General features: G+C 39.5%; 2 protein-coding genes across 3 annotated transcripts; one reads left to right on the top strand and one right to left on the bottom strand.

Annotated features, from left to right (window-relative positions):
* Positions 1-1,804: 1,804 nt before the first annotated feature.
* Positions 1,805-4,496, top strand: LOC120784271 (interferon a3-like). Its single transcript, XM_040117907.1, has 5 exons — positions 1,805-1,924; positions 3,192-3,266; positions 3,621-3,773; positions 4,148-4,225; positions 4,344-4,496. Exons 1-5 carry the CDS (start codon positions 1,805-1,807, stop codon positions 4,494-4,496), a joined length of 579 nt encoding a protein of 192 aa, XP_039973841.1.
* A 3,359-nt stretch (positions 4,497-7,855) lies between these two features.
* abi3a (ABI family, member 3a) lies at positions 7,856-25,650 on the bottom strand. Of its 2 annotated transcripts, none has more exons than XM_040123232.1 (10): positions 25,063-25,650; positions 24,114-24,254; positions 23,593-23,763; positions 20,760-20,948; positions 17,549-17,607; positions 17,370-17,423; positions 13,329-13,660; positions 12,948-13,100; positions 9,855-9,983; positions 7,856-9,074 (listed from the first exon to the last, which is right to left on the bottom strand). In XM_040123232.1, exons 2-10 carry the CDS (start codon positions 24,243-24,245, stop codon positions 8,911-8,913), a joined length of 1,383 nt encoding a protein of 460 aa, XP_039979166.1. In that variant the 5' UTR covers positions 24,246-24,254; positions 25,063-25,650; the 3' UTR covers positions 7,856-8,910. The 2 variants fall into 2 exon arrangements, with proteins under 2 accessions (XP_039979166.1, XP_039979157.1); XM_040123223.1 differs by having other exon boundaries at positions 25,123-25,650.
* Between the last annotated feature and the right edge of the window lie 796 nt (positions 25,651-26,446).

Raw genomic sequence — 26,446 nt, 5'->3', positions numbered from 1 at the left:
TTAACTTACGAGCCACACAGATCGTGTTTTTGACCACATCTCTCCAGCGAAGGAACGTTTGTGCCTGTTTTACAAACAAGGTCAGGGAGGTTTCTTAAGAGGCTGCAGAGAGTCTCCCGATTTCACACGGATCTGGATTACAGGAGAGACTTCTGCGAGCTGGAAAAGGGAAACCGTCCCCATGCCTTCTGTTCTGGTCTGGGCTGAACTGGACTTTCTGGCTCAGACTCTTGGGACTGAACCATTTTCCACGTTTTTATTTGCAGAACAACACGATTGATCACAGATGCTGATTTGTCATTCAGCTGAGGATTCTACTCAGGAAGTTTCACTTTTAAGTTCCTGGAAGAAAACTGGTCCATTGCCTCCGTTTCTAAAAAGAGCTGAAATGTTTCCTGTTGATGGTTTGAAGAGTCAGAGGGTAAAACCAGATCTGGTGTCATCTGGAACATCTGGAAAAGTTGACCTTTGAGTTTCCACATTCCTGACTGATTGTTTGATTGACTGATTTACTTGACATGACATCAGCACTTATGACGTTGCATCATCAGTGACACAGACCAGAAAGTGAAAACGAGGCTGACGTCTGCTGTCAGTCAAACTCCAGAGAAAAGGGAAATAGGTGGGACATGACCTTCCAAATAAAAGCGTAACAATTATAACTCAAGGCTGGATAGTTTACAACCACTCTGCATATAATATGTCTTTGAATATTTTTATTGTTGTCACACACAAACACCGAGTTTCATGTCTGTTTGGTAAAAACGGATCTCCACGGTGTCGTCGGTAAAGAGATCAAGTGTCAAGCTTTTACTTTGTAGAGGTGAGCATGTGGCTTCCTGTGTGAGTGTGAGCTGAGGTTTGGAAAAGGAAAGTGAAGGGACTTCCACAGCACGAAATACTCTGAGCGGGAAAATATCCAAATATTCCCACGTGGACGCACACAAACACTGTGAATGAATGAAGATATTTAAAATATTCACTGATTTATCGCAGATTTGTATTTAGGGGATGATTTGATCCGATGTCTGTTTTTAAAATGATATTTCCAACAGTGAGTTTCATTTCAAAGGCTAAACATTTTAAAATGGATGATTTCACGTTTCTCCAGTACAGACATCCCGACAGAGTCGAGAAACAACATTTACATCAGTGGTGGGAAGTAACAAAGTATATTTACTCCAGTACTGTACACAAAGCACAATGTAGAGGTACTTTTACTTCCGTGTTATACTGCTACTGCACTACATTTATCTGTCAGCTGCATTTACGTTACAGATTTGATCAAATACGATGCAACCCACACTAAACTGCCGCTGACACATTCATATAGCAACAGGAATAATCCAGTAACATGATCTAACTCTGAGCGGAGTCTCCTGCATAAAGTGCAGAACTTTTACTTTGAATACTTCAAACACATTTTGCTGGTAACACCTATGTTTTTTTTTTGGTTTTTTTGTACCAAAGTAGAAAGTTTGAATGCAGGAATTTTACTTGTAACTGTGCAGCGGGTACCGTACTTTTACTGCAGTATAATTGTACTCGTAACAGAGTACCGGTACAGCGTGGTACAGGTAATACTTCCACAATTTTAACATCATACAACGACATAAAACACAGGTGTGTGTGTGTGGAAAGTGAGAGTAGAAACACACTGGGACTTTCTGTCTTTCACTCTGCTCTGTTTTCTCTTTCCTGTCTGGAATAAAAGTCCTGAACCCAGATCAGCAGCATGTTGGAGACACTGACAAACAGCACAGCTCACGTCTTCTTCTTCTTCACCTTCACCTTCACCTTCATCATGATCAGCTGGACCGGCCTCTTTGTCCTCTGCAGCGTCCTGAGTCCTGCTCTCTGCTGTGATTGGCTCAGACACTACGGTCACCACAGCAACATCTCTCTGACTCTCATCCGTCTCATGGTGAGTACAGCACTGACTCAAGGTCCTGGAGGAGCTTCCAGGGGTCCTGGAAGAGGTTCCTGGAGTCCTGGGAGAGGGGGCTGAGTGGTACTTAAAGAGGTTCCTTGACGTTTCTGTGAGGTCCCTGAGGCAGTTAAACGACCCCTTAGGAGTCACAGACTGTATACGTTTCCATATGTGGAGGCATATTAAATCTATACACCTGCATGAATAAAAACAGACCATATAGATTTAGTTAAACTGACGTACGTGATGGTGCAAACAGGAGCAGCTGAAGGAAAGTTCCAGGTTACTTTAAAAGTCAGTGTGGACAGGAGGAAGGATCCAAGACAACAGTAACTCTGGAACATGGGAGTGTTAGTAATGTGACGGACAGACTTAAAAAAACAACAACTCTGAAGTGGTCCTTTAAAGTAGCCGTTGACTCCTCAGTAGCAGCTGGCGGAGCTTAAAGAAACTACAACGCCATCAGTAAACATCTGTGTCGTCCATGACAGCGAGGATTGATCAGAAAACGATCAGGATCGGACACAACATCTCATATAAGTGCATGTATCAATGGATGTTAAATAACAGAATGTGTATGTTTGAATGTGTGGGCGTGTATTTAACTATATACGTTTATACATGTTGATCTATATTAAAAAATAATTCAGAAATGTTTACACATATGGATATATATTAAAAATAGACTCAATATGTTTATATTTGTGGCTATATATTAAAAAACAAACAACATATGGTTACATCAATGAACATATATTAATAAGAGACTAAATATTTGTTAAATGAAATTGGTGTTTAATAAAAAAAGACCTATATTTAAATATATGGACAAATAAAAAGTCAACTTTATCATTTTACATAGATTAATTCACATTAAAAATACACGATATATGTGTTTATGTATATTAACATATATTAAAAATAGACTGTACCTGCTACACAACATTCATACACACACATTTGATCTTAACTTGTGTGTGCTAACAAACAAATCATTTTGTTGGATTTATTGATGTTTTCTTATTTCAAAAATGTTTGTAGATAAGAAAATACTTACGAGTGGTCAGGATGTACAGTAAATGTTGTTTTCTCTGTTTTTACAAGTTTAACAGAAAACGATAAGAAATTGCTGTTAAATGAGCCCAAAGCTTCCAGCATGTAGATCAGTGGAACCAGCAGAACCAGTGGAACCAGCTGAGTTACCGCTGGTTTGTGAAGTATGTGATGTGGTGAAATGAAGCGTGCTCGCTGTATGTTTCAGGGCGGTCAGCTGACAGAACAGGAGAGTCCAGTTTCCTTTCCGTACAGACTCTACAGACGCATACGAAACACTGAGGTAATCAATCAATCAATCAATCAATCAATCAGTCTATCTATCAATTTATCAATCTATCTATCAACCTGATATTTCAACAACTTTCAGGTCTTTAATTTCAACTGATGCTTCAACTTCAGTCAGTGCTCAACCTTAAATTTACCCTTGAATTTAGTGTTTCCGTTTTTCCCGCCGCTTCAGCTTCTCTCAGTATTTGTTTTTCCTGACGTTTTAACTGCAGATTTTCAGCGCTTCAATTTCTTTCGGACTATTGTCCCTTTTCTCCTCGTATGTTATTATTAACATGTTTACACCGACACACGTGAGGAGACGTTTACATGCACACAGTTCACACCTGTCTGTCTCTCTCTCCAGGTGGAGTCCCAGCTGGTTTTCATCAGAGACAGTCTGGACCAGATATTTAATCTTTATCACCATGAAAACCTCTCCTCTATTATCCCGAATACCGACAAGACTAATCGCTTCCTGATGAGCATCGACAGACAGAGAGAAGGACTGAACACCTGTGTGAGTAAACAGACAGACGACACTTCAGCTCCTTTCAGTGTTTACACTTCAGCTGCCAGTTCAGCTTCTCTGAGAACGTAGACGTCATCTGAAACACTTCCTCTTCAAGAAAAAACCAGACTCAACTTTCAGATGAACTTAGACTTTGCATGGAGGTCAACCGACACTTCAGCTCCTTTCAGCACTTTTACTTCAACTACTACTTCAACTTAACTTAGCTCTCACACTTTAAGTGAAACCGCAGCATCTTTCAATATCTTTGTTTCAACTGAACCACTTCAATGTCTTTCAGTGTTTCCACCTCACAAACAACTTCATGTCCTTTTATACTTTCGGCTTCAGAAACTCAGTCTGAAGTGTGTTTTCATTTTCAGGTTTCGACTACAAAGCCAGCAGACAGCAAACTGAGTAAATACTACAGGAGGCTGGTCACAAGTACTCTGTACCGCACTGTAAGTACAAGTACAGCTGTAGTTCTAACTCTACCATTGTATGTACTAAAAGCAATTGTAGTGGCTGTAGTACTGTGTGTACAGGGTGATAGTACTAACTGTACTACTGTGTGTACAGGGTGGCAGTACCGTGTCCTGGGAGCTGATCAGGAAGGAAACTAAAATGCACCTGGATCAGTTGGAGCTACTGGTGGCCTCCATAATAGATTCAGCTGCTGCCAGCAGGAGGCGCTCTACACCGACTCAACACCAACACTGGCACAACGTCTAATGTCTGTTTTACAGCCTCTGACATTTATTCTGTTCCTCTGTGAGAGACGGACTCCGATAGTTTCTATTTACATTCTATTTATTTATCTATTTATTTATTTATCGGGTTTCTATTTATGAGCAAAGTGCTCCTTTTATTTATGTATTTATTTTTTATCTATGTATTGACATGTGACAGTTTTGTACTCTGACTGATTTTACTTGAAAGCTCTTTGATAACTGACAACAATAAAGACATTTCATGCAGCTGTGTGTTTAGTGTTTGGGTTTTCACACAGTAAAATGATCCTGATCTAATTTACATTTTAAACTGCCTTTAACTGCAACTCAAAGAGGAAACGGTAGAAACTATAACTAAATAAAGAAAAATGGAAATCAGTGGTGGAAGGTAACTAACTTCATTTACTCAAGTTCTGTACTTGAGTACAAATTTGAGGTCGATTTACTTTACTTGAGTATTTTCCTTTTCTGCTACTTTATACTTCTCTTCTACTTCCCTACACTTCAGATTAAATATTTCTTATACTTTTTTACTGCATTACATTTGTCTAACAGCTGCAGCTGATTAAAATCTTACTAAAAACCAACATGTGATACGTTTATAAAATAAAAAACACTGTTGAAGATTAAACCAGTTTGGTTTTCCAGCAGTTCCACCAACGAGACACTTCTCCTTTAAACTCCTCACGTGTCATTTCAGTCATGATCAGGTTCAAATGATGAGTTGTGGCCTAGAGGTTAGAGGAGCGGGCTCGGTACTGAAAGGTCGCTGGTTTGTTTCCCTGGAGCGGCAGGAAGAAAATTTTGGTGGGGGGAGTAAATGAACAGCGCTTCCCCTCTCTCATCATCCATGGCTGAGGAGCCCTTGAGCAAGGCACCTAACCCCGGCTGGAGCTGCTCGCTGCTCCGGTTAAATGGTCACATTCCTGTGTGTATAAACACACTTGGCCGATAAAGGATTCTCCTCTTCTTCTTCTCTTCTTCTTCTCCATTTAACTAAAAATCAAAGACGGGATCAGTGAATCAGAACTGTGGTTCTTCTTCTTCTTTCCTCTCCCTGGAATCATCTGATGATCCCTCAGGTTTGTCTGGTGACCCTCTGGAGGGGCCTGAGCCCTAGGTTGGGAACCAGATAAAAACAAACTGAATTCAATTTAATGGACTAAACTGAATTCAGTTTGTTTTGGTCAGGAAATGTATATAAAGAATTCATATATTTTATGTCTTGTCAATCTTATTAACATTTTAATATTCATTGATATTTTGTCTGAGAACTGAATTCTGTGTTTTACTGATCATGTATTCAACAATTCATCAAAAGCCTGAATGATTATGTTTCTATGCTGATGATGGTTTACTTTTCTATTGTAGTTCTGTTTATTTCGGATGTTTCTATTAATGAACAAAGTGCTGTTATTGGATTTATTGAAGGACTTTAACCTTTCAGTTGAATATTATTTTCTGGATCTACTTAGCTGTTTTATACTTCATTTTAAAAGAAGACTGGTAATTAATGATGCATGAGGATTCCCTCAGGATGGAAGACACAGTAAAATGATCCCAATCTCATTTACCTTTAAACTGGAAACTCAGCGTTTCGACCTGGCCTCATATCCTCCTTAAAAACAAAGAAAAAATGAAGTAAAGTGACTTCGAAATAAAAATGAACTGTATTGTAACGTTGTTGTGGATGAAATTACATTTCATAATGAGCTGAGCTTTGATAATTTCTTAAATTATTTTACAAATCATTGGTTCATTTATAGAATTCAAACACTTTATCAATACGATTATTTTATTGATTGAATATTAAGTTCTTTGGGCTCCAGAGTTTTTTTCCACAGCTAGATGAGGTTGTACATTTAACCTTTGGCATTGACGACACCGTCATGTTAAATTTTACATTAAAAACTGCACCTCAGACTGCGTTGTTTCTGTCAGGACGTCCCCAGAGACGCTGAGAGAATGTGAATGATTCCAGGGTATTTAGTCTTTAAATGACGAAAAATCCTCTGGTAGATATTAAAATGTGTTTCATCACATCAGCATTTTGCAGATTAGATTCAGATTTGTCATCAAACACAATAAGTACCAGAGCAACAAAATACTGTACGTATGTTCCGCTATAGATCAATCTATCTGTCTATCTATCTTGACAGACAGACAGACACGCAGACAGATAGATAGATAGATAGATAGATTGATAGATCAGTACATCTCCCCTCTGTTTGTTTTCACTTGTGTACTTTAGTCAAACTAACCCAATTACAATTTCACAACTTATGTCATTGTATTAATACTTTAATATTTTATTGTCTATTTGTATCTGATTTTCATTTTATTTAATTTCTTATCAATTATTCCGTTTTCTTTATTTTTATTCTGGTTTTTATTGCTTGTGTTTTGCCTGTAAAGCACTTCGACTTGAGAGTGCCCCCTACAGGCAGGTTGTCCTCATTAGCCTGTTCGTTTGTATTTATTGTGTGGTTCAATGTAATTTAATCAGTCACTGAAACGGAATCTGTGAACATTAAAAACATTAAAACAAGAAACAAACAACAACAATGAAAATGCTAAGAAAACACTAACAAACATTCATTCAAAGATTCATCAATTTATTGATCATCTGAGGTCACAATAATGAGGTTACACGTTTAATGATCCTTTTACTGCTTCACTAACAGTAATAACACTGAATTATAGCAACACAACTACAAATGTTTTACTTGAATCACGGAAATAAAATTTCATCACATCTCTTTTAAAGTATGAAGGAATGAATATAAATAAACTCATGTTGATAATTATCCCAGTTTTAGTTTAAAAGTCTGCAGATTGTGTCTGTGACCTGCAGGGGGCAGCACAGCATCACCAGGGCTTTGCTTCCCTCAGTTCAGCCTGTCAGGCACTCAGCGCCACCACACTCTTACAATACTTCGGTACAAGTAAAAGTACTGCATTCAATATATTATTGAAGTAAAAGTACAGAGATATGATCAGTGAAATGTACTTTAACTTTTGTGACTGAGGTTTCACCTGCTAATCAAAGAAACTTATTTTAAATAAAAATAAAAACTCGTTATTTACAGCAGTTTGTTAAAGAAAGAAAAAAGAATAAAACAAAAAACTAGGATTTAGATCATAAAGTTATCTGACTAATAAATTCATTTCTGTCTTCTTCAAATAAACTTTTATACTTTTAAATATAATTTTTATATCTAAAAAAACAGAATCATTGTTTTACAGACAAATTTGTCCTTATTTTTGATTTTAGTTTATTGATTTTGAAGTTCATAAAAATATCTTAAAACGTTAACTATTTTACATTTTTCAGATTTTCAGGTTTTTCTATTTCGCTTTCATTCTTCAAATTTCATTTTCCTCCATTTTTTTCACGATGTTGGGCTGTGGGAATAAAACTGACTTGACTTTACATTTGTTTGTTGTTAAAATTTCTATCTTTTAGAAATTCTAATCTAAATCACTACTACACTCATTATTCCTGCACATATATTTTTGCATAACGCACAGACTGTAAGTGTTGTAATTGTAAACAACGTGTACAGCTTTTCTTCTTTAATTTCTTTTTCATTGTATTTCTTCCTTTGAAACCTATTAATCTCACTCTGTTTAGTCTGATTTTATCTTTATTTCTCTTCCTTTTGGGTTTTAAACGCAGCTCGACTGTTTCTGGAATCGGAATATAAATAGATTCACCGTTTTCGGCCTGTTCAGTTTCTTTATCCGTGAGATGATCCTCAATCATCGACCTTCATCAACACGTCCCACAAATTAAACTCATCATCATCATCATCACCTACCTTCATCCTCACTTTTTTTAATTGGTCAAAGTGATCAATTAATCCTGAAAATAATAAGCAGATCAATTGTTCATAAACCTAATTTATATTTAAACTCATATAATAAATGAATATACAGTTTAAGACATTTAATTATGGGATTTAAAGCTGCAACTAACAATTGTTTTATTGTCAAATAATCTGTCGATTACCTTTTCAATTCCCTGATTGATCGTTTGGTCTGAAAATACTTAAAAGGGTTCATCTGCCCGGGTGATGGATTTAAATGTTCTTGTTTTGTCAGAAATCCAAAATATTGAGTTTACTGTCACAGAAAACGAAGAAAAGCTGAAACTGATTACCTGACTAATGAACAGTTTCAGCTCTAATGGGATTTCGTAGTTTTACATTAACATAATGTATTTTATGGGACTGATACCTTTCGATAGAAAAATCATTTTCAAACAGTAAGAAGGACGTGAATAAAACTGATTGTGGTCTTGTAGTTCCTGTGTTTTACCTCTGGGGGAGCAGCAGAGGACAGGAGGTAAATACATCTGACAGACTAGGGCAGATCTGTCTCCATGGCAACAGAGAGGGGGCACGGGGTTCAATCTAGCCACATGATTGGACATAGCTTTCTGGGAAGAAGCCCTGGTTTCCGTTGAGGAATCCCTCACACCAGCCGTTGTCATGGCGATGCATCAGGTAGATGATATCACCCTCAGTAAGGGACAGGTCATCGGGTTTCCTGGCCTCATAGTTGTACAGTGCCACCACTGGACACAGAGGAGAACTGCAGTTAGAGACGTACTAACAGTACTAGCCTGCGGTACTAACGTCAGCCACCAGGTGGAGCTCTGCCCTGGAACGGTCGATACCACGGCGATGTCATTGTCGTGGTGTTGTTGTCGTTACACAAAGTACACAGAGTGTCGAGCTACAGTCCTTGTTTTTATCTGTAGTATATGTAGTGTATCTGTATCTTTAACTGTAACATCAGTGTGTGTGTGTGTGTGTGTGTGTGTGTGTGTGTGTGTGTGTGTGTGTGTGTGTGTGTGTGTGTATATATATATATATATATATATATATATATATATATATATATATATATATATGTCATATACATAAATAGTATTTGTATCTAAACTTGTAATATCTGTGTATATATATGTGTGTATATATATATATATATATATATAGCTGTAAAATAATAAAAACTATACTATTACAGTTATAAAGATTTATCATACTATGCGTATACTTTTATCACTGCCGATATTTACACATTCAGAGGAATCAGCGTCAGCAGGACATTAAAGTTAAAGTATTAATATTAGTTGCAGTAGTAGTAGTTGTACTACTGACAATATCAGTCCTAGTATATTATCCTAGTAGTTGTATAAGTTGCAGTAGTATAAGTACCTCTCTCCAAATATTAAGGGGGTGTTGTTGTCAGTAGTAGTAGTAGATACTTTCCTCCACGTATTGTGGGTGGAGGCTGTGTATAGTATTGGGCTACGTTGTACTATTATAAGTAGCAGTCGTAGTAGTGGTACCTTTCTCCAAGTAGTCTGGGGGGGCGCTGGTGTCGTAGTCCACTGGTGGAGGGAGGGGTGGCATGATGTCATCAAGGCCACTCTCATCGTCCAATAGGAGAGGCGGGGGTGGGGCTGGGATCTCCAGATCTAAGAGCACACAAGTCCTATGAATTACAGCTGCAATTGGCCAATCAGGTTTGAGGAGGTAGAGCAGCAGAGTAGGTACTCTAATGTGTAGTACTATTCCTTTATTACTCCCATAGTATGAGAGGGTCATGCAGTACTACAAGTAGTACTCCTACGTAAGTGTCTACCACAGTTCATAGTACTACTATTCTAGAACTAGTACTACTAGTATTAGTCATAAAATACTAACCACAGTATTTGAATTCTTACCCAGGTGTTCGAGGCGAGCAGGTAAGCAGAGCCGAGGTGAGGAAGAGGAGGAGGAGCGGGGAAGAAGGGTGGAGGAGGAGGAGGATGAGGGGGGAGGGTGAGGAGGAGCGCGGGGGGGAGGGTAGGGGGGAGGAGGAGGGATCATCACTGACAGACAGACAGAGAGAAGCTGAGTCAGGACCAGCAGTATTAACCCTGCGGGTGTTTATTAATGAGAGGGAGTGATCATCTGCCTACAGAAAGCATCTCTGATCCTCAAACTGTCCATGGGATCTGATAATTAATAAAGTTTGCATTCAAATGATCACTCAGCCATCAAATAGGGGCCTGGTGCTCCTGGGACCTTCTCAAGGACCTTAGAACTCCCTCAACAACTTCTTAAATACCTCAGTGACACCAAAAACCTCCTCAAGCACACAATAAACTTCTCAATGATTGCTGGAACCTCATCAAGGAGCCTACAACTTTCTCCAGAACTCCTAGAAATTCATCAGTGAATCCTAAAACCTCCTCAGGGCCCACATAAATTTCTTCAAGCACCGTAAGAACCTTTTCAACATCTATAACTCACTCAATAACCCTTCTACGTTTCTCAAGGACTCTTGCAACCTCCTCAAACCCTTTGCACTTCCTTTAATCCTTGAATCCGTCCTCCTGGACTCTCAGAGCCTCCTCAAGGAACCGATGTCTTCAAGGACTGGAACCTATTTGCAGCTCTTGAACTTACAGGAAGCAGACAAAAACCTCCCTCAATGACTTTTGGAACAGCCTCAAGAACCCCTTGGACTTTCGTCAAGCACTCAAAACCTTCCAAGCACTTTGGAACATACTCAGTGTCCTTTCGACCTTCCTAAATGACTCCTGGAACTGCCCCAATGACCATCAAACCTCCTCAAGGACCCACAGAACTTTCCCTAACTTTGCGTTACCTTAACGTACCTATGAATTCCTGGAATTTGTGCACTCAAGGAACCCGCAAAAATCCTGACGGATGTCTGCAACTAATTGAAGAACGTTAGAACTTCCTCCAGGTCTCCTGGAACCTGCTTAAGAACTCTTTATACATTTTCAAGGAATCCCAAAACTTCCTCAATGACTAAAGGAACCCCTGAAGAAACCAGTAGAACTCACTCAATGACTCTTGAAACCTTCTTAAGTACTTCTCAAACCTTCTAAAAGGTTCAAAGAACCGTTCCTGGAACCATCTTAAGGACTAACACCTCCTGAATGAACCCTGGAAATTACTCAAGGGCCCCAGAACTTTCTCAAGAACTCCTAAGAATATTCCACAGTGAGCCCTAGAACCTCCTCAAGGCCTAAAGCGAATTCTTCAAGTATCTTTGAACATTTTCAAGGAGACTTGAACCTACTCAAGGATCTCTGATACTTACTCAAAGACCGTTAGACCCCTCCAAGAACCCAAAACTGTATCTGGTACTACTGTGACCACTTGAAGGACCCACAAGACTTCCCCAAGGACCTTAAAACTAACTTAATGAACCCTGAATCTCCTCAAACTTTCCTCAAGCACTCCTACTACCATAAATCCTCAAGGATTCTAGAACTTCCTCAAGGACCTCAACGACCCCTAGAATCTCCTTAACCTTCCCTAACACTTACTCAGCTGAACAGTATCTTATTGATTATCTGTAGTATTGCTTTCTTCTCTCCTGAGTTTCTATTGGAGAACAGCGGTTTCCTCCGTCAGCTTACATGATTGGACAGCAGGGAGGAAGAGAGAGCGCGTGTAGCGGCAGCGGGAGGCGGGGCCAGAGCGGACCCTCAGAGAAAGAGAGCGGCTGGTGGGGGGCGAGCGACGGCGGCGACTCCTCCTGGAAGGGAGGGTCACTGAAGGAAAACACCACAGAAGAAGAAACAGAGAAACCACCAGAGAAGGAGAAGTAAAAACTTTAATCAAAACATTTTTCAGTTGAGTTTGGTGGGTAACACTATTTCTGTTAATAGGCATGACAGACTGAAGTAGCAAGTTTTTTGAGTTGAGTTCAGAATGTTGTGCTCAATTATGGCAGCCAACTACACAAAATATTTTACTATTCCTCTCAAGGAACTTCCTTAATGACTTCTGAAACCTTTTCAGGGACTTGTAGAACTTTATAGATGTCTCCTGGAAAATGTATTTTAAAAAGCTTAAACTTCAGTAAAATATGTGGACTGTTTGGTTGATAACAAGCAAGCTGAATTCACCACATATTGTTCGACAAACCATGTATCTTGTTAAATAGTCTTTGGTATAGTTCTATTAAAAATCAAAGCGGCCTTAAATTGCAATATTTTCATTTGGAGTTTGGTGCCATGGCTTTGCAACAGGGTGTTGTGTTATGCTGCTGAATTCTGTGTTTGAGGGGAACTCGGCATGTTATTTGGTCTGTTGCTAAACAAAATTATGTTTAATCTTTCCTTTTTCCTCAGCATTCTGGTTCAGTGTAAGTCATAAACCTCCCCCATATATCTGTGGGAATATCACTGAGCTCGCTGTAAATGTCAAATTTAACTTTATGGTTGATAACATACCAGCTGATTTCACAACAACAACAGACTGTGTGATAAACCGCATCTCATTTCTTTTTAGGTGCACTTTTGTTGGTGAGCAACATGGATGTAAAATTGCATGATTTTTTAAATTGAGTTTGGTGGAGTGTTTTTGGTATGTTGTTAGCCGTAGTCTTTCAGTGTGTTCAGCTTTCAGACAGGTACCGTCTACTTCCTGGTTGGGTGGAGGTGGAGGCGGGGCTGGCAGTTCTAAGCCATCATTGGGCAGTGGAGGGAAGCTGTCATCGTCAGAGGGCGGAGGAGGAGGGGAGGGTGGAGGGGGAGGGCTGGAGGAGGGGAAGCTGTTTTCCTCCACCACTGAGGAGACAGAGGAGAGGTGATTGTAACATTGTGATGTTATTCAGCTTGACCAGTGATAGATTTACACAAATCTAGGTTCAGTTACTGCTGGTTTAAATGATCCAGGTGTAATTAACAAAGGTTTATCTAAACCAGGTTTAACTGATCTTGGCTTATTTGAATACAATTAAACATGTTTTTGTCAGTTACTCAGAAACAGACGAACAGTTTTAGTTTTGTTCTCACCTGTCTCAAGGCTGAGGGGCGTTGCTGGCGGGGGAGCACAGTGATTGGTCAGAGCCTCTGAAGGAGGAGGCGGAGGAGGAGGAGGAGGAGGAGGTGGTGGGGGAGGAGGGGGAGGAGGGGACGGGCCCACTATCTCCCCTGATGAATCAGGGGGAGGAGGTGGAAGGGGCGGGACAGAGATGTCAATGACCTCATCAACCTGAGCCAACACCTCATTCGTTGCAGGAGGAGGCGGGGCATCGTCCAGCAGCGTAGTGATGATCTGACACTCAGGGGGAGCATGCCAGGTGGTGGGGATGGTGGGCGGAGCTACAGGTTTCCCAAAGCTCGAGCTGAGAGGGACAACAGCAAAAATAAAATTCAACATTCTCTGTCCATGAAGAAGAAGCAGCAGCAGCAGGAACAAAGAGGAAGACAGCGATTACTCAAAGATCAATACAATCGATACAGATCATTACATTACTCGTCAGAACATGCTGATTAAAAATGTTTAGACTTTAGTGAAATACGAGGACTGTGGTTGAAAACTTACCAACAGAATTCACCATAACACCAAACCATGTGATAAAGAGCCTCGTGTTTCACTCTCTTTGGTGTAGTTTTGTTAATAAACAGTACAGACTTAAATTGCAGAATCCTTTATGGAGTTTGGTGCGGTGGCTTTGGAAACAGAATGTTGTGTTGTGACACTGAATTCTCAGCTGGCTAGTTTGTGGACATACGGTAGCTCTGCAATGTCTGAAAGCTCTGGCAGAAGATAGTAAATGAACCTTGAATTATGAGTTACAGAGTCAGCAAACAAGAATGTGGTAATATAGGGTACTATGTCTGAGACCGTGGGGTGAGTTTACACAAAGAGAAATTAAACTCTGTCCTCCTGGTGTAGAAATAAAGTTTATGTACTTTAACTACTACAACTAAATGCCTAACCCTACCCTGACCCTGACATCAGTCATCTTTAGACTTTATGTTAAATTAATTTTTACCAACCAACAACAAAAACAATGTGCTTACAAAAAATGCGAGTTGAACTGCCCCAAACTAGACACGAAAGACACAAATCACTTTTGCTATATTGACAGTAAACTTAGAACAGGACCGGCTTCGTCAGATTTTGGATGTGACTGATGTGTTTGCTTAGTGAGCGTCGCCTGTTTTTATTTTCTTCCTCTCAGACTATGTCTACATGGAGCCATCTACATTTTAAAACTGTTTTCGTGTCAGAAAAGAGTTTCCACGCGGCTTTAGCAGAGAGCTCTGTCAACAGTGAAACACCTGAACAAAATGAAAACAGTTACATGTCGTCTTCTTCCTTCCCTCCAGTTAAACAACAATATGTGTGAGGAGTGAGACAGAGTCTGTAACACCTGTGTTCGGTCTCCTGCTCTCTATCATTGTGTTTTAATGCAGCTCAACGCAACATATAGTTGTTGTCATTTACACATTTTCTCTCTTTGTCTTCAGACACTGAACCGGGATCAGTGATTTTATCTCAGAAACACTACATGTTAACCACCTGTCATTCCCGAACTGCTGCTGCTGACAAAGTCGGTATTTAACAATAAAACCAACATAAATCAGAGTCCTAACAGCAGGTTGTTCAGATATATACACATTAAAACTGATGGATCAAAGAGAATGTTAACGCTTTACAGCTCTAATATTTACACACTGAAACACAATGATATGCTTCAACATTTACACACTGAGACGCTTTGATGTTTACACACTGAAACACTGAGACGCTTTAACATTTAAAAACTAAGACAGTTTAACGTTTACACACTGAGGCGCTTTAACATTTACACACAGACACTTTAAAGTTTACACTTAAGTTTACTTTAAAGACACTAACATTTACACACTGAAACACAGACACTTTAACATTTACACAGAGACGCTTTAACATTGACACACTGAGACGCTTTAACATTTACACACTGACACTTTAAAGTTTACACACTGACACTTTAAAGTTTACACACTGAGATGCTTTAGCGTTAACACACAGACACTTTAACATTCACAGACACTTTAACATTGACAAACAGACGCTTTACCATTTACACACTGAGACACTTTAACATTTACACACTGAGACACTAACATGTACACACTGAGACACTTTAACGTTCACACACTGACACTTTAAAGTTTACACACTGAGACACTTTGGCATTTACACACTGAGATGCTTTAACATTTACACACTGAGATGCTTTAACATTTACACACAGACACTTTAACATGTACACACTGAGATGCTTTAACATTTACACACAGACACTTTAACATGTACACACTGAGACACTTTAACGTTCACACACTGAGACGCTTTAACATTTACACACTGAGACGCTTTAACATTTACACACTGAGACACTTTAACGTTCACACACTGAGACACTTTACCATTTACACACTGAGACACTTTAACGTTCACACACTGAGACGCTTTAACATTTACACACTTAAACACAGACACTTTAACATTGACACACTGAGACGCTTTAACATTTACACATTGAGACGCTTTAACGTTCACACACTGAGACACTTTACCATTTACACACTGAGACACTTTAACATTGACCCACAGACACTTTAAAGTTTACACACTGAGACGCTTTAACGTTAACACAGACACTAACATTTACACACTGAAACACTGAGATGCTTTAACATTTACACACTGAGACGCTTTAACATTGACACACTGAGACACTTTAACACTGACACACTGAGACGCTTTAACATTGACACACCGAGACGCTTTAACATTGACCCACAGACACTTTAAAGTTTACACACTGAGACGCTTTAACGTTAACACACTGAGACGCTTTAATATTTACACACAGACACTAACATTTACACACTGAAACGCTTTACATGTACACACTGAGAAACTTTAACATTTACACACTGAGAAACTGAGACGCTTTAACGTTCACACACTGAGACGCTTTAACATTTACACACTGAAACACAGACACTTTAACACTGACACACTGAGACGCTTTAACATTGACACACCGAGACGCTTTAACATTGACCCACAGACACTTTAAAGTTTACACACTGAGACGCTTTAACGTTAACACACAGACACTAACATTTACACACTGAGACACTGAGACGCTTTAACATTTACACACTGAGACGCTTTAACATTTACACACTGAGACGCTTTAATATTTACACACAGACACTAACATTTACACACTGAGACCATTTAATATTTACACACAGACACTTTAACGTTTATACACTAAGACGCTTTAACATTTACACACTGAGACAACATTTACACACTGAGACACTTTACCATTTACACACTGAGACACTAACGTTTACACATTGAGACGCTTTACCATTTATACACTGAGACACTTTACCATTTACACACTGAGACACTAACGTTTACACACTGAGACGCTTTAACATTCACACACTGAGACGCTTTAACATTTACACACTGACACTTTAACATTTACACACTGAGACACTTTACCATCTACACACTGAGACGCTTTAACATTCACACACTGAGACGCTTTAACATTTACACACAGACACTTTAACATTTACATACTGAAACGCTGAGATGCTGTAACATTTACACACTGAGACACACTAAGACTATTTAACATCTACTCACTCTCGATATTTAAAATAAATAATTATATAATAATTAGTGTGGACATACTCTGAGTTTCGTCTTGTGGAAATCAGAAAACACTGACACACCTACAAGTTTTAGCTCTACACGCCCTCCACATTTTTCCACCTTAAACCCTCTCTGAACCCTGAAACAGGCTTTTGAAATGAGAAGATCTAACCTCTGCTTGTAACTGCCTTGTCCTGCTGTCTGTATGTCTGTCTTTTCCAGTTAAGTTCTATGTCTATGTTTGTCAGATTACTTCGACCAAAAAAAAAAAAAGAAGAAAAAAGACATTTGAAGAAGTGACAACAAGACTGAATGTCGTCAAACTGGTCCTCAAAAAGATACAAACACAGACACACACTCAGGGGTGTTACCTGCTGACAGGGGGCGCCACCGGGCACTGGACAGGCTCTGGAGGTTTGTTGGACCTGAAACACACACACACACACACACACACACACACACATAAACCACAGTCAGATTTCCTCTTAGAGATTTCTGATGTGAAAGAAGAGACTGTAATTAATAGAAAAACAGTAGAATCAAACTGAACCTGATGGAGGCTCCTTGTTTACGGATCGTTCCTGTTCTGTCCGACTGTTTCCCAGAGACCTGGGGGGGGGGGGTACAGGGTGAGCATCAATAGAGTCTCTCAGGGCTCAGCAGCCCTAATTAGTCTCTTTACACAGTTTCCCACGCTTAACAAAGACTCTGTGTGTGTATGTGTGTGTGTGTGTGTGTGTGTGTGTGTGTTTCTATGTGTTTCTGTGTGTGTGTGTGTGTGTGTGTGTGTGTGTGTGTGTGTGTGATTTTGTGTCTGTGAAAAGCTTTGAAAGTCTGAACTGAACTGCAGCAAGAGAGAACAGAAATATTATCAGTGGTGGAAAGTAACTGAGTACTGTACTTAAGTACAGTTTTCAGGTACTTGAACTTTACTTGATTATTTCCATTTTGTGTTACTTCCTACTTCTATTCCACCTCATTTCAGAGGGAAAAACTGTACTTCCCACTTCACTACATTTACCTGACGGCTGCAGTTACTTTACACATTATGAAACACATGATTAGTTTGACGCCCAAAGAGGTCAAACTCTAACTTACTTTATAAAATAAATAAATGCATTTTTATAAATATAATAAATATAATAATTAAATAGAGACAAGTAAAACACACAAACAAAAGGAAGATACACTGAATCAGAACTGTGTTTCTTCTTCTTCCCTCTCCAATGAATCATCTGACGACCCCTCAGGTTCACCTGGTGACCCTCTGGAGGGGCCTAACCCTTAGGTTGGGAACCAGAACTCTCTACCTGTATATGATGTAGTTAAAAGCAGCTCCACCTGGAGCAGCTCCAACAGTAAAATTCTGCTGAAGCATCCAATATCCCTATTATAATAATATGGTCTACAGAATCTGATTTTCAGAAGGACGAGTATTTTTACTTTTGATACCTTAAGTACCTTTTACTAATAATGCGGTAGAATAAGTAGAATATACTTTACTATTCCTGTGGGTAAATTTGTGTTGGACTCCTCACTGCAGTTCCAGAAACAATAAATACAAACTAATATTCACAAACACAACAGAAGACGATAAAATAAAGTAGAAGAGGTTAAATGTTCCGAAGAAAATGTGCATGTTCTCACTGCAGAAAACATAGTTGAAACATGTGAAACAGTTGAAGTTAAAGCTGAAGATGAGTTGAATTTGAGAGATTAATTGAGCTGAAAGTCCCGAGAGAAATTGCCTGCAGTTTCAGTGAATAAACTGAATGAGTGTGAGCACTGAAAGCAGTTTAACTGTGAGTGAGCAGTGGAAAGTGTGGGAGTCCAAAGACCGGAAGAAGTTTTTTTTTTTCCCCCCAGAGGTGAAGATCAGAGACCCGAAAGAACTGAGAAGTGTCACTTTGCAACAGTTTACTGTTTGCAGTGGATCCATTTGGAGCAGAATAAGAAAACGCAGTGGTACAGTTTACAGACGTTCATTTTGCAGTGGTTCATTTTGCTGCAGTTACAGTTTGCAGTAACATAATTTGCAGTTGTACTGTTTGGAGCAGGAGCTTGAAGCAGCAGCAGATTGCAGTGGAACAGTTTGCAGGACTACAGCTTGGCGCAGTTTGCCGTACTTAACAGTTTACACTGTTTGAGTTTACACAAAAAAGTTTTTAGGTCTATAGTTTGCAGTAATTTACAGTTAGCTTTGGTTGAGTTGGCCGCAGTACAGTCTAGAGGGTTTAGAGCAGGGGTCACCAACAGGCGGACGGCGGTCCGGGTCCGGACCCAGAAGCCGCAAGTTAAGCATGAAAAGACGATAGAAAGATACAGCTAGAGAGAAAAAAGGGAGAGAAACACACGACTGAGACGGAGAAAGAGAGAAGAATAAGGAACAAATGGTGCGCTCCACAAAAGGAAAAGTGGACGGCGAAAATAGAGCATTTAATCTGGAATGAACAGCCCGCTTTCTGTTCATACTTCCCACTGGGATCACTAAAGCACTAACCCTAACCCTGTAAACAAACACACCCACTCAAATCAGCTTTCCCAGGTCTGAGGAAAGTAGCCCTGTACGTCTCGACCATGTTTGGCTCCAAATACAACTGCCAGGCAGCTTTCTCCATCTCCAATGGGTGTAAGAGGGGAAGAAAGTGAAGCGTTCAATTGTCAAGATGTGTTTTGGGATTTATTATCTGTAAAATTGGTTGAGACTGCTGAGTCAAGATGTGAAACAGTAAAAGGGAAATTCAAGCTTTTGCTCCTTTTATTCTATTTTTCTGAAATTAAGCACTTTATTTGAACATTTTATTTATTTTCTCTTATTTTGAAATGCACCCCTACTTTTATTTAGTTAATGAGAGAACATTATACATATCTGCAGTCATACATATATGTTCAGTTTTATGTTATGTGACAGTAAATCTTGTCAAAAAGTTTTTGTATTGTACTGAATTCATTTGATTTGACAGTCAGGTATTGATTACATGCAGATGTTGATAGAACTACGAGGCTACGTAAATACATATATCACACTAAGTAGTTAGACATTTAGATCTTCCGGACCTTTGCTTCAAGAAAAATTTTCTCTAACTGGACCTCTTTAAATTTTAGTTGAATACCCCTCGTTTAGAGTGTAGAGTGGTACAGTTAAGCGAAGCAGAGGTGCAGGTCTGACAATCTGAGGAAAGTATCCATCAGATAAATCAGCTCACAGCATTGTTATTCGGTGGAGGACAAAAAAAAGTTTGAATGAGGAATGTTTAAGGCAGTGTCACTTCTGCTTCTGCGGTTCACTGCAGCTGCCATCACTTCCTGTTAGCATCACTTCCACAGCAGAGACTCAGAACAAAACTTCACTTCTGTTTTTTGGGCTTCTTCCTGTCTAAACGCTGCTCCGTGTGTTTCTACTTAATTATATTGCTGATACCAACAGATTATAAGTTCAACGCTCTAGGGTAAACTCTTTGCAGTATAATTACCCTCAGAATTAAACAGTTTAGAAAACAAAAACTGACCAGAATGCATCCAAAATGTCAAAAATAACATCCAATGTATTGACAAACTGTCAATGCATATCTGTTTAGAGTACAGAAGGTCAAATTTAACCAGGATGTTACAATTATAAAACTGTCATTTTGTACCACAAAATTGTCCGTTTTCCACTGGAAGTTATGCATTAGTGGGTTTTAGGACAACAAACACAACACAAAACAATCACACCAGTGAGACGGAATACGGGTGTGTGTGTGTGTGTGTGTGTAAGATACCTTTATGCCATGGCCCAGGCCGTCCAGCTGCTGGTAACTGATTGGTCGGCGGCTGTAAGGTGGGCGGGGCTGTGTACCTGCAGGAGGTTGAGAAGGAGGGAGGATCTTGTGGCTGCGTGGGACCCGTCTCACCGCTGTGAAAACGCCAATCTCCCTCCGAGAAACTTTCTCTTTATGCATTTCCACAGTCTGAGGACGAGGGAATTCAGGCAGTTAAACAGGAGCAGGTTTAAGTCCTTGTCCACAGCACTGCAGAGGAATCTGAAAATCAGTCTGTTTTCCCTTAGTTTGTTCTTCCACCATCGAAAACTGAGCTTCTCCTAAACTCTGGTGGCTGGTTAACACAGCGAAGGAGACATGTTTTCTCTCTGGTTGATGATCTTCAACCTGCTGTGTTAAACATTAACAGAATTAATTAAGCCACTTTACTTTTTGATAAAGTTGATATGATGGTATAAAAAAGCAAGCAAATCTACTGAATGGTTACTTATTTTTCGTATAGTTTGCAAAGTGTTTTTTTTTAGTCAACAAAAGCTTCTCAAAGCTGAACTGAAATTTGATTTATTTTTATTAAACATCAAATTTTTACTGCCTCGCCTGACTACTGATGTGGCGCATTGCAAAAAAATTCGCACTGTCCTGTACGTTATTTTTTACTGAACACACGCCTGGTAAGGGTGAATAACAAGTCCCTTAGTGAGACACTGGCCAACCATGCATGCAACACAGTGTTTATGTAGATTCATTTTCTTATTTTATTTACAGTTTCCAAAACAAATTAGTCACAAAAACATTAATTGTGCTAAAAACTACAAAAGGAAGAAACACATCTCAAAGCAAACACAAATTAGTACATAAAATTACAAGAAAAACAAGACCAAACCACTGACTGAAGCTAGCAGATGAATAAATGAATGAATGAGTGAAGGACCGATTAAGGATGAAGAACTGTTAGACAGCAGGTTAAATCACAGCAGTAGTTTCGTAATGACAGTGAGTGAACACAAAGCAGATAGAAAACAGAGGCTCCATTCATTCATTCATTTATTCAGTCGGTCCAACCTCCCTGATGGAGAGGAGGCTATTATCACACACACACACACACACACACACACACACACACACACAAAGTGATGAGTTGGATTTGTATTCTCAGCACAAACTAAAAAGAAACAGAAAAACACCAAACAAACGACCACAGAGGGATAAAAATGAATTGTTGGGAAGTACAAGTAGTAGGAAATACAGTAAAGAGTGAAGAACTGTAAAGCTTTCTTAAAATTATAATGAAGCACAGTGAATATACACGTGTATATATATATATATACACACATACATGTTTATATATATATATATATATATATATAAACATTATATACATATATACTCAGTGCAGATGTTCCCGTACAGTATGCCAGCCACTTGGTTATGGCGTTCCATGTACGCTGTTCCTGCCTGCATATTACACCCTGCTACTATGTCCTGAACTGTCTCAGGAGCATCTCTGCACAGCCTGCACCTGGAATATTTATATTTTTATATATATATAATTTTTTTTTTTTTTAATATATATCTGCACTGAGTATGGGTTGGAAGTCCCAAGGTCACAATGGAAGACACCTCCTAAGGTGGTTGCGAATGACCAAGCCAAGATCCTTTGGGACTTCCAGATCCAGAATGACAAACTGGTGATGGCTACCAACCGGACATCGTGTTGATCGACAAACAACAGAAGAAGGCAGTAGTGATGGACGTAGCGATCCCAAGCGACAGCAACATCAAGAAGAAGGAACACGAGAAGATCGAAAAATACCGAGGGCTGAAAGAGGAGCTGGAAAAGATGTGGGGAGTAAAGGCAGCAGTGGTGCCAGTGGTAATTGGAGCACTGGGGGCTGTGACCCACAAACTGGGAGAATGGCTCCAGCAGATTCCGGGTACAACATCTGAGGTCTCTGTCCAGAAGAGCGCAGTCCTAGGAACAGCTAAGATACTGATACTGATATAATATATAATATATATATTATATATAATATATATATTATATATTTATATATATATTATATATTATATATTTATATAATATATAATATATATTATATATATATATATATATATTATATTTATATAATATATAATATATTATATATATATATATATATATACACACACATGCACATATATATATGTGTATGTGTAGATGTTTATTTATATATATAAATATATAAATATAAATAAAGGCCCAGCAGTCAACCTCTACTGACAGGCACAAACTGAACAAGCACTGCCGTAGTACTGTCAAAAACAAATAAAATTTAGTTTTCCTTTTTAATTCTCCCTTTGATGCTGCTTTTATATATTTGCTCCGTTTTACTCCCTGTTTTACTGTTTTATTGTATTCTACACTCAGTTGTCAGTTTATTAGGTACACCACTCAAAAACTAATGCAGCCTGCTTCGACAGTCCTGTAAAAAATCCTCCTTCATGAAGGTTATAATGTTCAGTATGTCTTGAAGCTGTTTCACGGGTGTTGATTCAACCGTACGATCACTGAACTGAGCCGTGAACTTTGAACCTTGAACGAACCATGGGTAGTGGGTAAAGTTAATCCAGTAGTGCGTTAGTGTTGTGTTGACACAAATGGATTCACTTAACCCAGTGATTTTTAGAGTGTAGGATGTCATCCCAAATAAGTTACCAGACCCTCCTCCTGGTCCACTGTCTGATAAGAGCTTCAAATGGGACTTATTTTGACCGTATTTCCATTATAAAATAATGACGATATAATCTCTGGTCGTAACCATCAGTCAGCAGGGTCGGAAGGGGTGGGGCTCACCTGACCAATGAGGTTGATAGAAGACTCCATGTGACGAAGCTGACTGGTCTGAGCGTCGAACAGACTCAGTACGCTATTGGCCAGGGTGCTGATCTGGTAAGCGATGCTGGCCAGTGTTTGGGTGGTGAACTTTTTTGTTTCCTCCAACGCCTTTATACTGCTGTCACCTGACTGAGAGAAACACATGGAGATGGGAGGGGTTGACCTAGCTTAGCACAAAAACTGGAGGCAAAGGGAAACTGCTACCTAGCTTAGAACAAAAACTGGAGGCAAAGGGAAACCGCTACCTAGCTTAGCACAAAAACTGCAGGCAAGGGGAAACTGCTACCTACCTTAGCAAAAAAGACTGAAAACAAAAGGAAACCGCTACCTAGCTTAGCACAAAGACTGGATGCAAAGGGAAACTGCTAGCCTATATTAGGTAGTTGTCGGAGCAGTAATACTAGCAGTCAGCAGTACTAACCTGTATACAGTTAGTCAGTAGTATTTGGGTACGTGGTCAGGTAATCAGTTTTACTAACCTTTAGGTAGTTGTTGTGGCAGTAGTCGGCCACTTTCAGTAGGTTGTCATAGTTTTCCAGCAGAGCTTTTCTGGCGTTCGGAGCTTCTTCCAGAATCTTCATAACCTCTTCTTTAAAGTTCTGATCCTTCATGATCACAGTCTGAAGGGTTTACACAGAAAATCAGATTTTATTTTTCAAAATCATAGATTAAGCCACCCAACAGTAAATACAAGTATTGCTGAAACAATCTGTTGACCTACCAAGAAGTTCGTTGACCAGGAAATTAATTATTTTGACAGTTATTTAATCATTTTTTATGTAAAAATGCCAAACATTTCCTGGTTCCTGCTTCTCAATTGTGAGGATTTGCTGCTTTTCTTTTAATCATTTCAATTTGTTGTTGATAATTTTGAGCTTTGGACCAAACAGTGCGAAGGTTTCACTTCTGGCTCTGAGTACCTGTGACATTTCTCACTATTTTCTGAATTTTCACAAACCAAACAATCGATTAATCAAGAAAATCATCTGCAGATAAATCCATAATAAAGAGAATCATTAGTTGCAGTCCTAAAAAGAAAAGTTAGCTCCACCTCAACAAGCTACAACAGTAAAATGCTGTTTACACATTATTGCATCAGTAATAATCTAACGATATAATATAAAGAAGCAAAACCACATTTTCCTGATTATATTTACAAAGTTTTACTTAAGTAACATTTTCGATGCAGGACTTTTACTTGTAGCGGTAATTTTTGAGTGGTATTAGTACTTTTACTTCATCCACCTCTGGTAGAGTTTCAAACTTGTTGACTGTCCGGAAACTTTAACTCTCTGTCTGAATCAAACTGTTTATAAATCAGGTTTCGATCTGACGTGAGGAGGTCGCTCTGAAACTCTGGCATTTATAATCACCAATTATGGTTTTTTTTTTTTAATCCTGCACGTGAAGCAGCCGCAACACTATTACCTGTTAAAGTCAGTTAAAGGAGAAGCGGAACTCAATCTGAACCAAAGTGTAAAAACCCACCAGAAGAAGAAAGAAGACGAAAATGAATAAATCCACGGGAGAGTTGAAGTTCGCAGGTCGGAGCTCTGGTGGCGTCTCCTCCTGTCGCTGTCAGAGGTGCGGGTTTAATTCCGCTCACACAAACGATCCTCTCTGCTCTGACAGACGACTCACTCCTCACTAGTACCGGAACCGTTTTATCGAACAGAAACGGATCTCGTAAGCATCCTGGAACTTTTTTAGGGCCCGTTGCAACGCTGAACACCGGCTGGAACCTTTTCGAAGAACCATGCAAACTACTGAATGCTCATAATAATCCTTGAAACTTCCTCAAGGACTCCTGGTAAGATCCTGGAACTCCTGTACACATCAACACAAAATATGAAAGGATGCCAGGACCCAATTCAAAGACACATGGACTCCTTTCAGGACTACTGGAATGTTCTTGGTGGTAAAACATAGCTCTCACGAGGATCCTGGAAGTCTCAAAGGACCCCTAGAGCAATTTAAAGGAGTTCCTTAATTGTTCAGGGACCCTTAAATTCCCACAGGGAATCACAAAATCCTCGTAAGATTCCTGCCAACTCTGGAAGGATCCCAGAAGCCATTTTAAGGACTCCTGGAAGCCCTTCAAGGATGCTGGATGCTGGACAATCATCCTAGAAACTTTTAAGGATCTCTGGAATCTGAAATGACCCCCTAGACTCATTTTGAGTCCTTTTCGAGGGACCTGGAATTACTTAAGGGACATTAAAGGCCCTCACGAGAATCCATTACATTTTTTAAAAGTCTCCAGGGGGCTCTGAATGAGCTCAAGGGAACCTGAAATGGGTCCTGGGGTCCATCCAGACTTAGTGAGTTTCAAGGGTGCTTGTGAGAGACTCCATGGATCAATGTTAGGGCTCCTGGACTCCTTTAAATAAGTCCTTAAATGAGTTTCCATGATGACTCCAAGGGCTGGGTGCTTACAAAAGGTTCAATGGGTCCTTGAAATGGGCCCTTGGGTCTCACCAGAGGACTGAAGAACCCCTGTGCCTCTGGAGCCCTCTAAAGGACCCTGGGAGTACTTGAATGATCCCCGACACCTCTTGATGGACTCAAGGACCACACTGGCTGGCAGCATCAGTGTGAGAGTTTTGGCCTCCATAAATAAGTTCAGAGTGAGAACTGTAAGAGTGTTTCCTCTTCTGTGCCTCTGTGTGTGAACCTGCTCAGCATAAACCACTTCCTTTTTCACATCAGAGGAAATAACAATAGTTTATAAAGAGCTGAAGTAACAGACAGAATGTTTGAAACGTTATGACAGAAAGTGCACAGAAATGAATAAATAACAGCATATACCAGA

The sequence above is a fragment of the Xiphias gladius genome, chromosome 3, assembly GCF_016859285.1.
Source record: "Xiphias gladius isolate SHS-SW01 ecotype Sanya breed wild chromosome 3, ASM1685928v1, whole genome shotgun sequence".
In the NCBI taxonomy this organism is placed as follows: domain Eukaryota; kingdom Metazoa; phylum Chordata; class Actinopteri; order Istiophoriformes; family Xiphiidae; genus Xiphias; species Xiphias gladius.
Note: the sequence above shows the minus strand (reverse complement) of the source record. Positions and strands in the feature narration are given on the sequence as shown.

What these genes read in the sequence shown, in the direction of transcription:
- LOC120784271 (XM_040117907.1), top strand. Translation starts at nt 1,805, where the DNA reads ATGATCAGCTGGACCGGCCTCTTTGTCCTCTGCAGCGTCCTGAGTCCT. An exon ending in GACGCATACGAAACACTGAG is followed by an intron (nt 3,267 to 3,620) that starts GTAATCAATCAA and finishes CTCTCTCTCCAG; the next exon opens with GTGGAGTCCCAGCTGGTTTT. An exon ending in CAAGTACTCTGTACCGCACT is followed by an intron (nt 4,226 to 4,343) that starts GTAAGTACAAGT and finishes CTGTGTGTACAG; the next exon opens with GGTGGCAGTACCGTGTCCTG.
- abi3a (XM_040123232.1), bottom strand. Translation starts at nt 24,245, where the DNA reads ATGAAGGATCAGAACTTTAAAGAAGAGGTTATGAAGATTCTGGAAGAA. An exon ending in GCCACAACAACTACCTAAAG is followed by an intron (nt 23,764 to 24,113) that starts GTTAGTAAAACT and finishes TGTTTCTCTCAG; the next exon opens with TCAGGTGACAGCAGTATAAA. An exon ending in CTATCAACCTCATTGGTCAG is followed by an intron (nt 20,949 to 23,592) that starts GTGAGCCCCACC and finishes CCTCGTCCTCAG; the next exon opens with ACTGTGGAAATGCATAAAGA.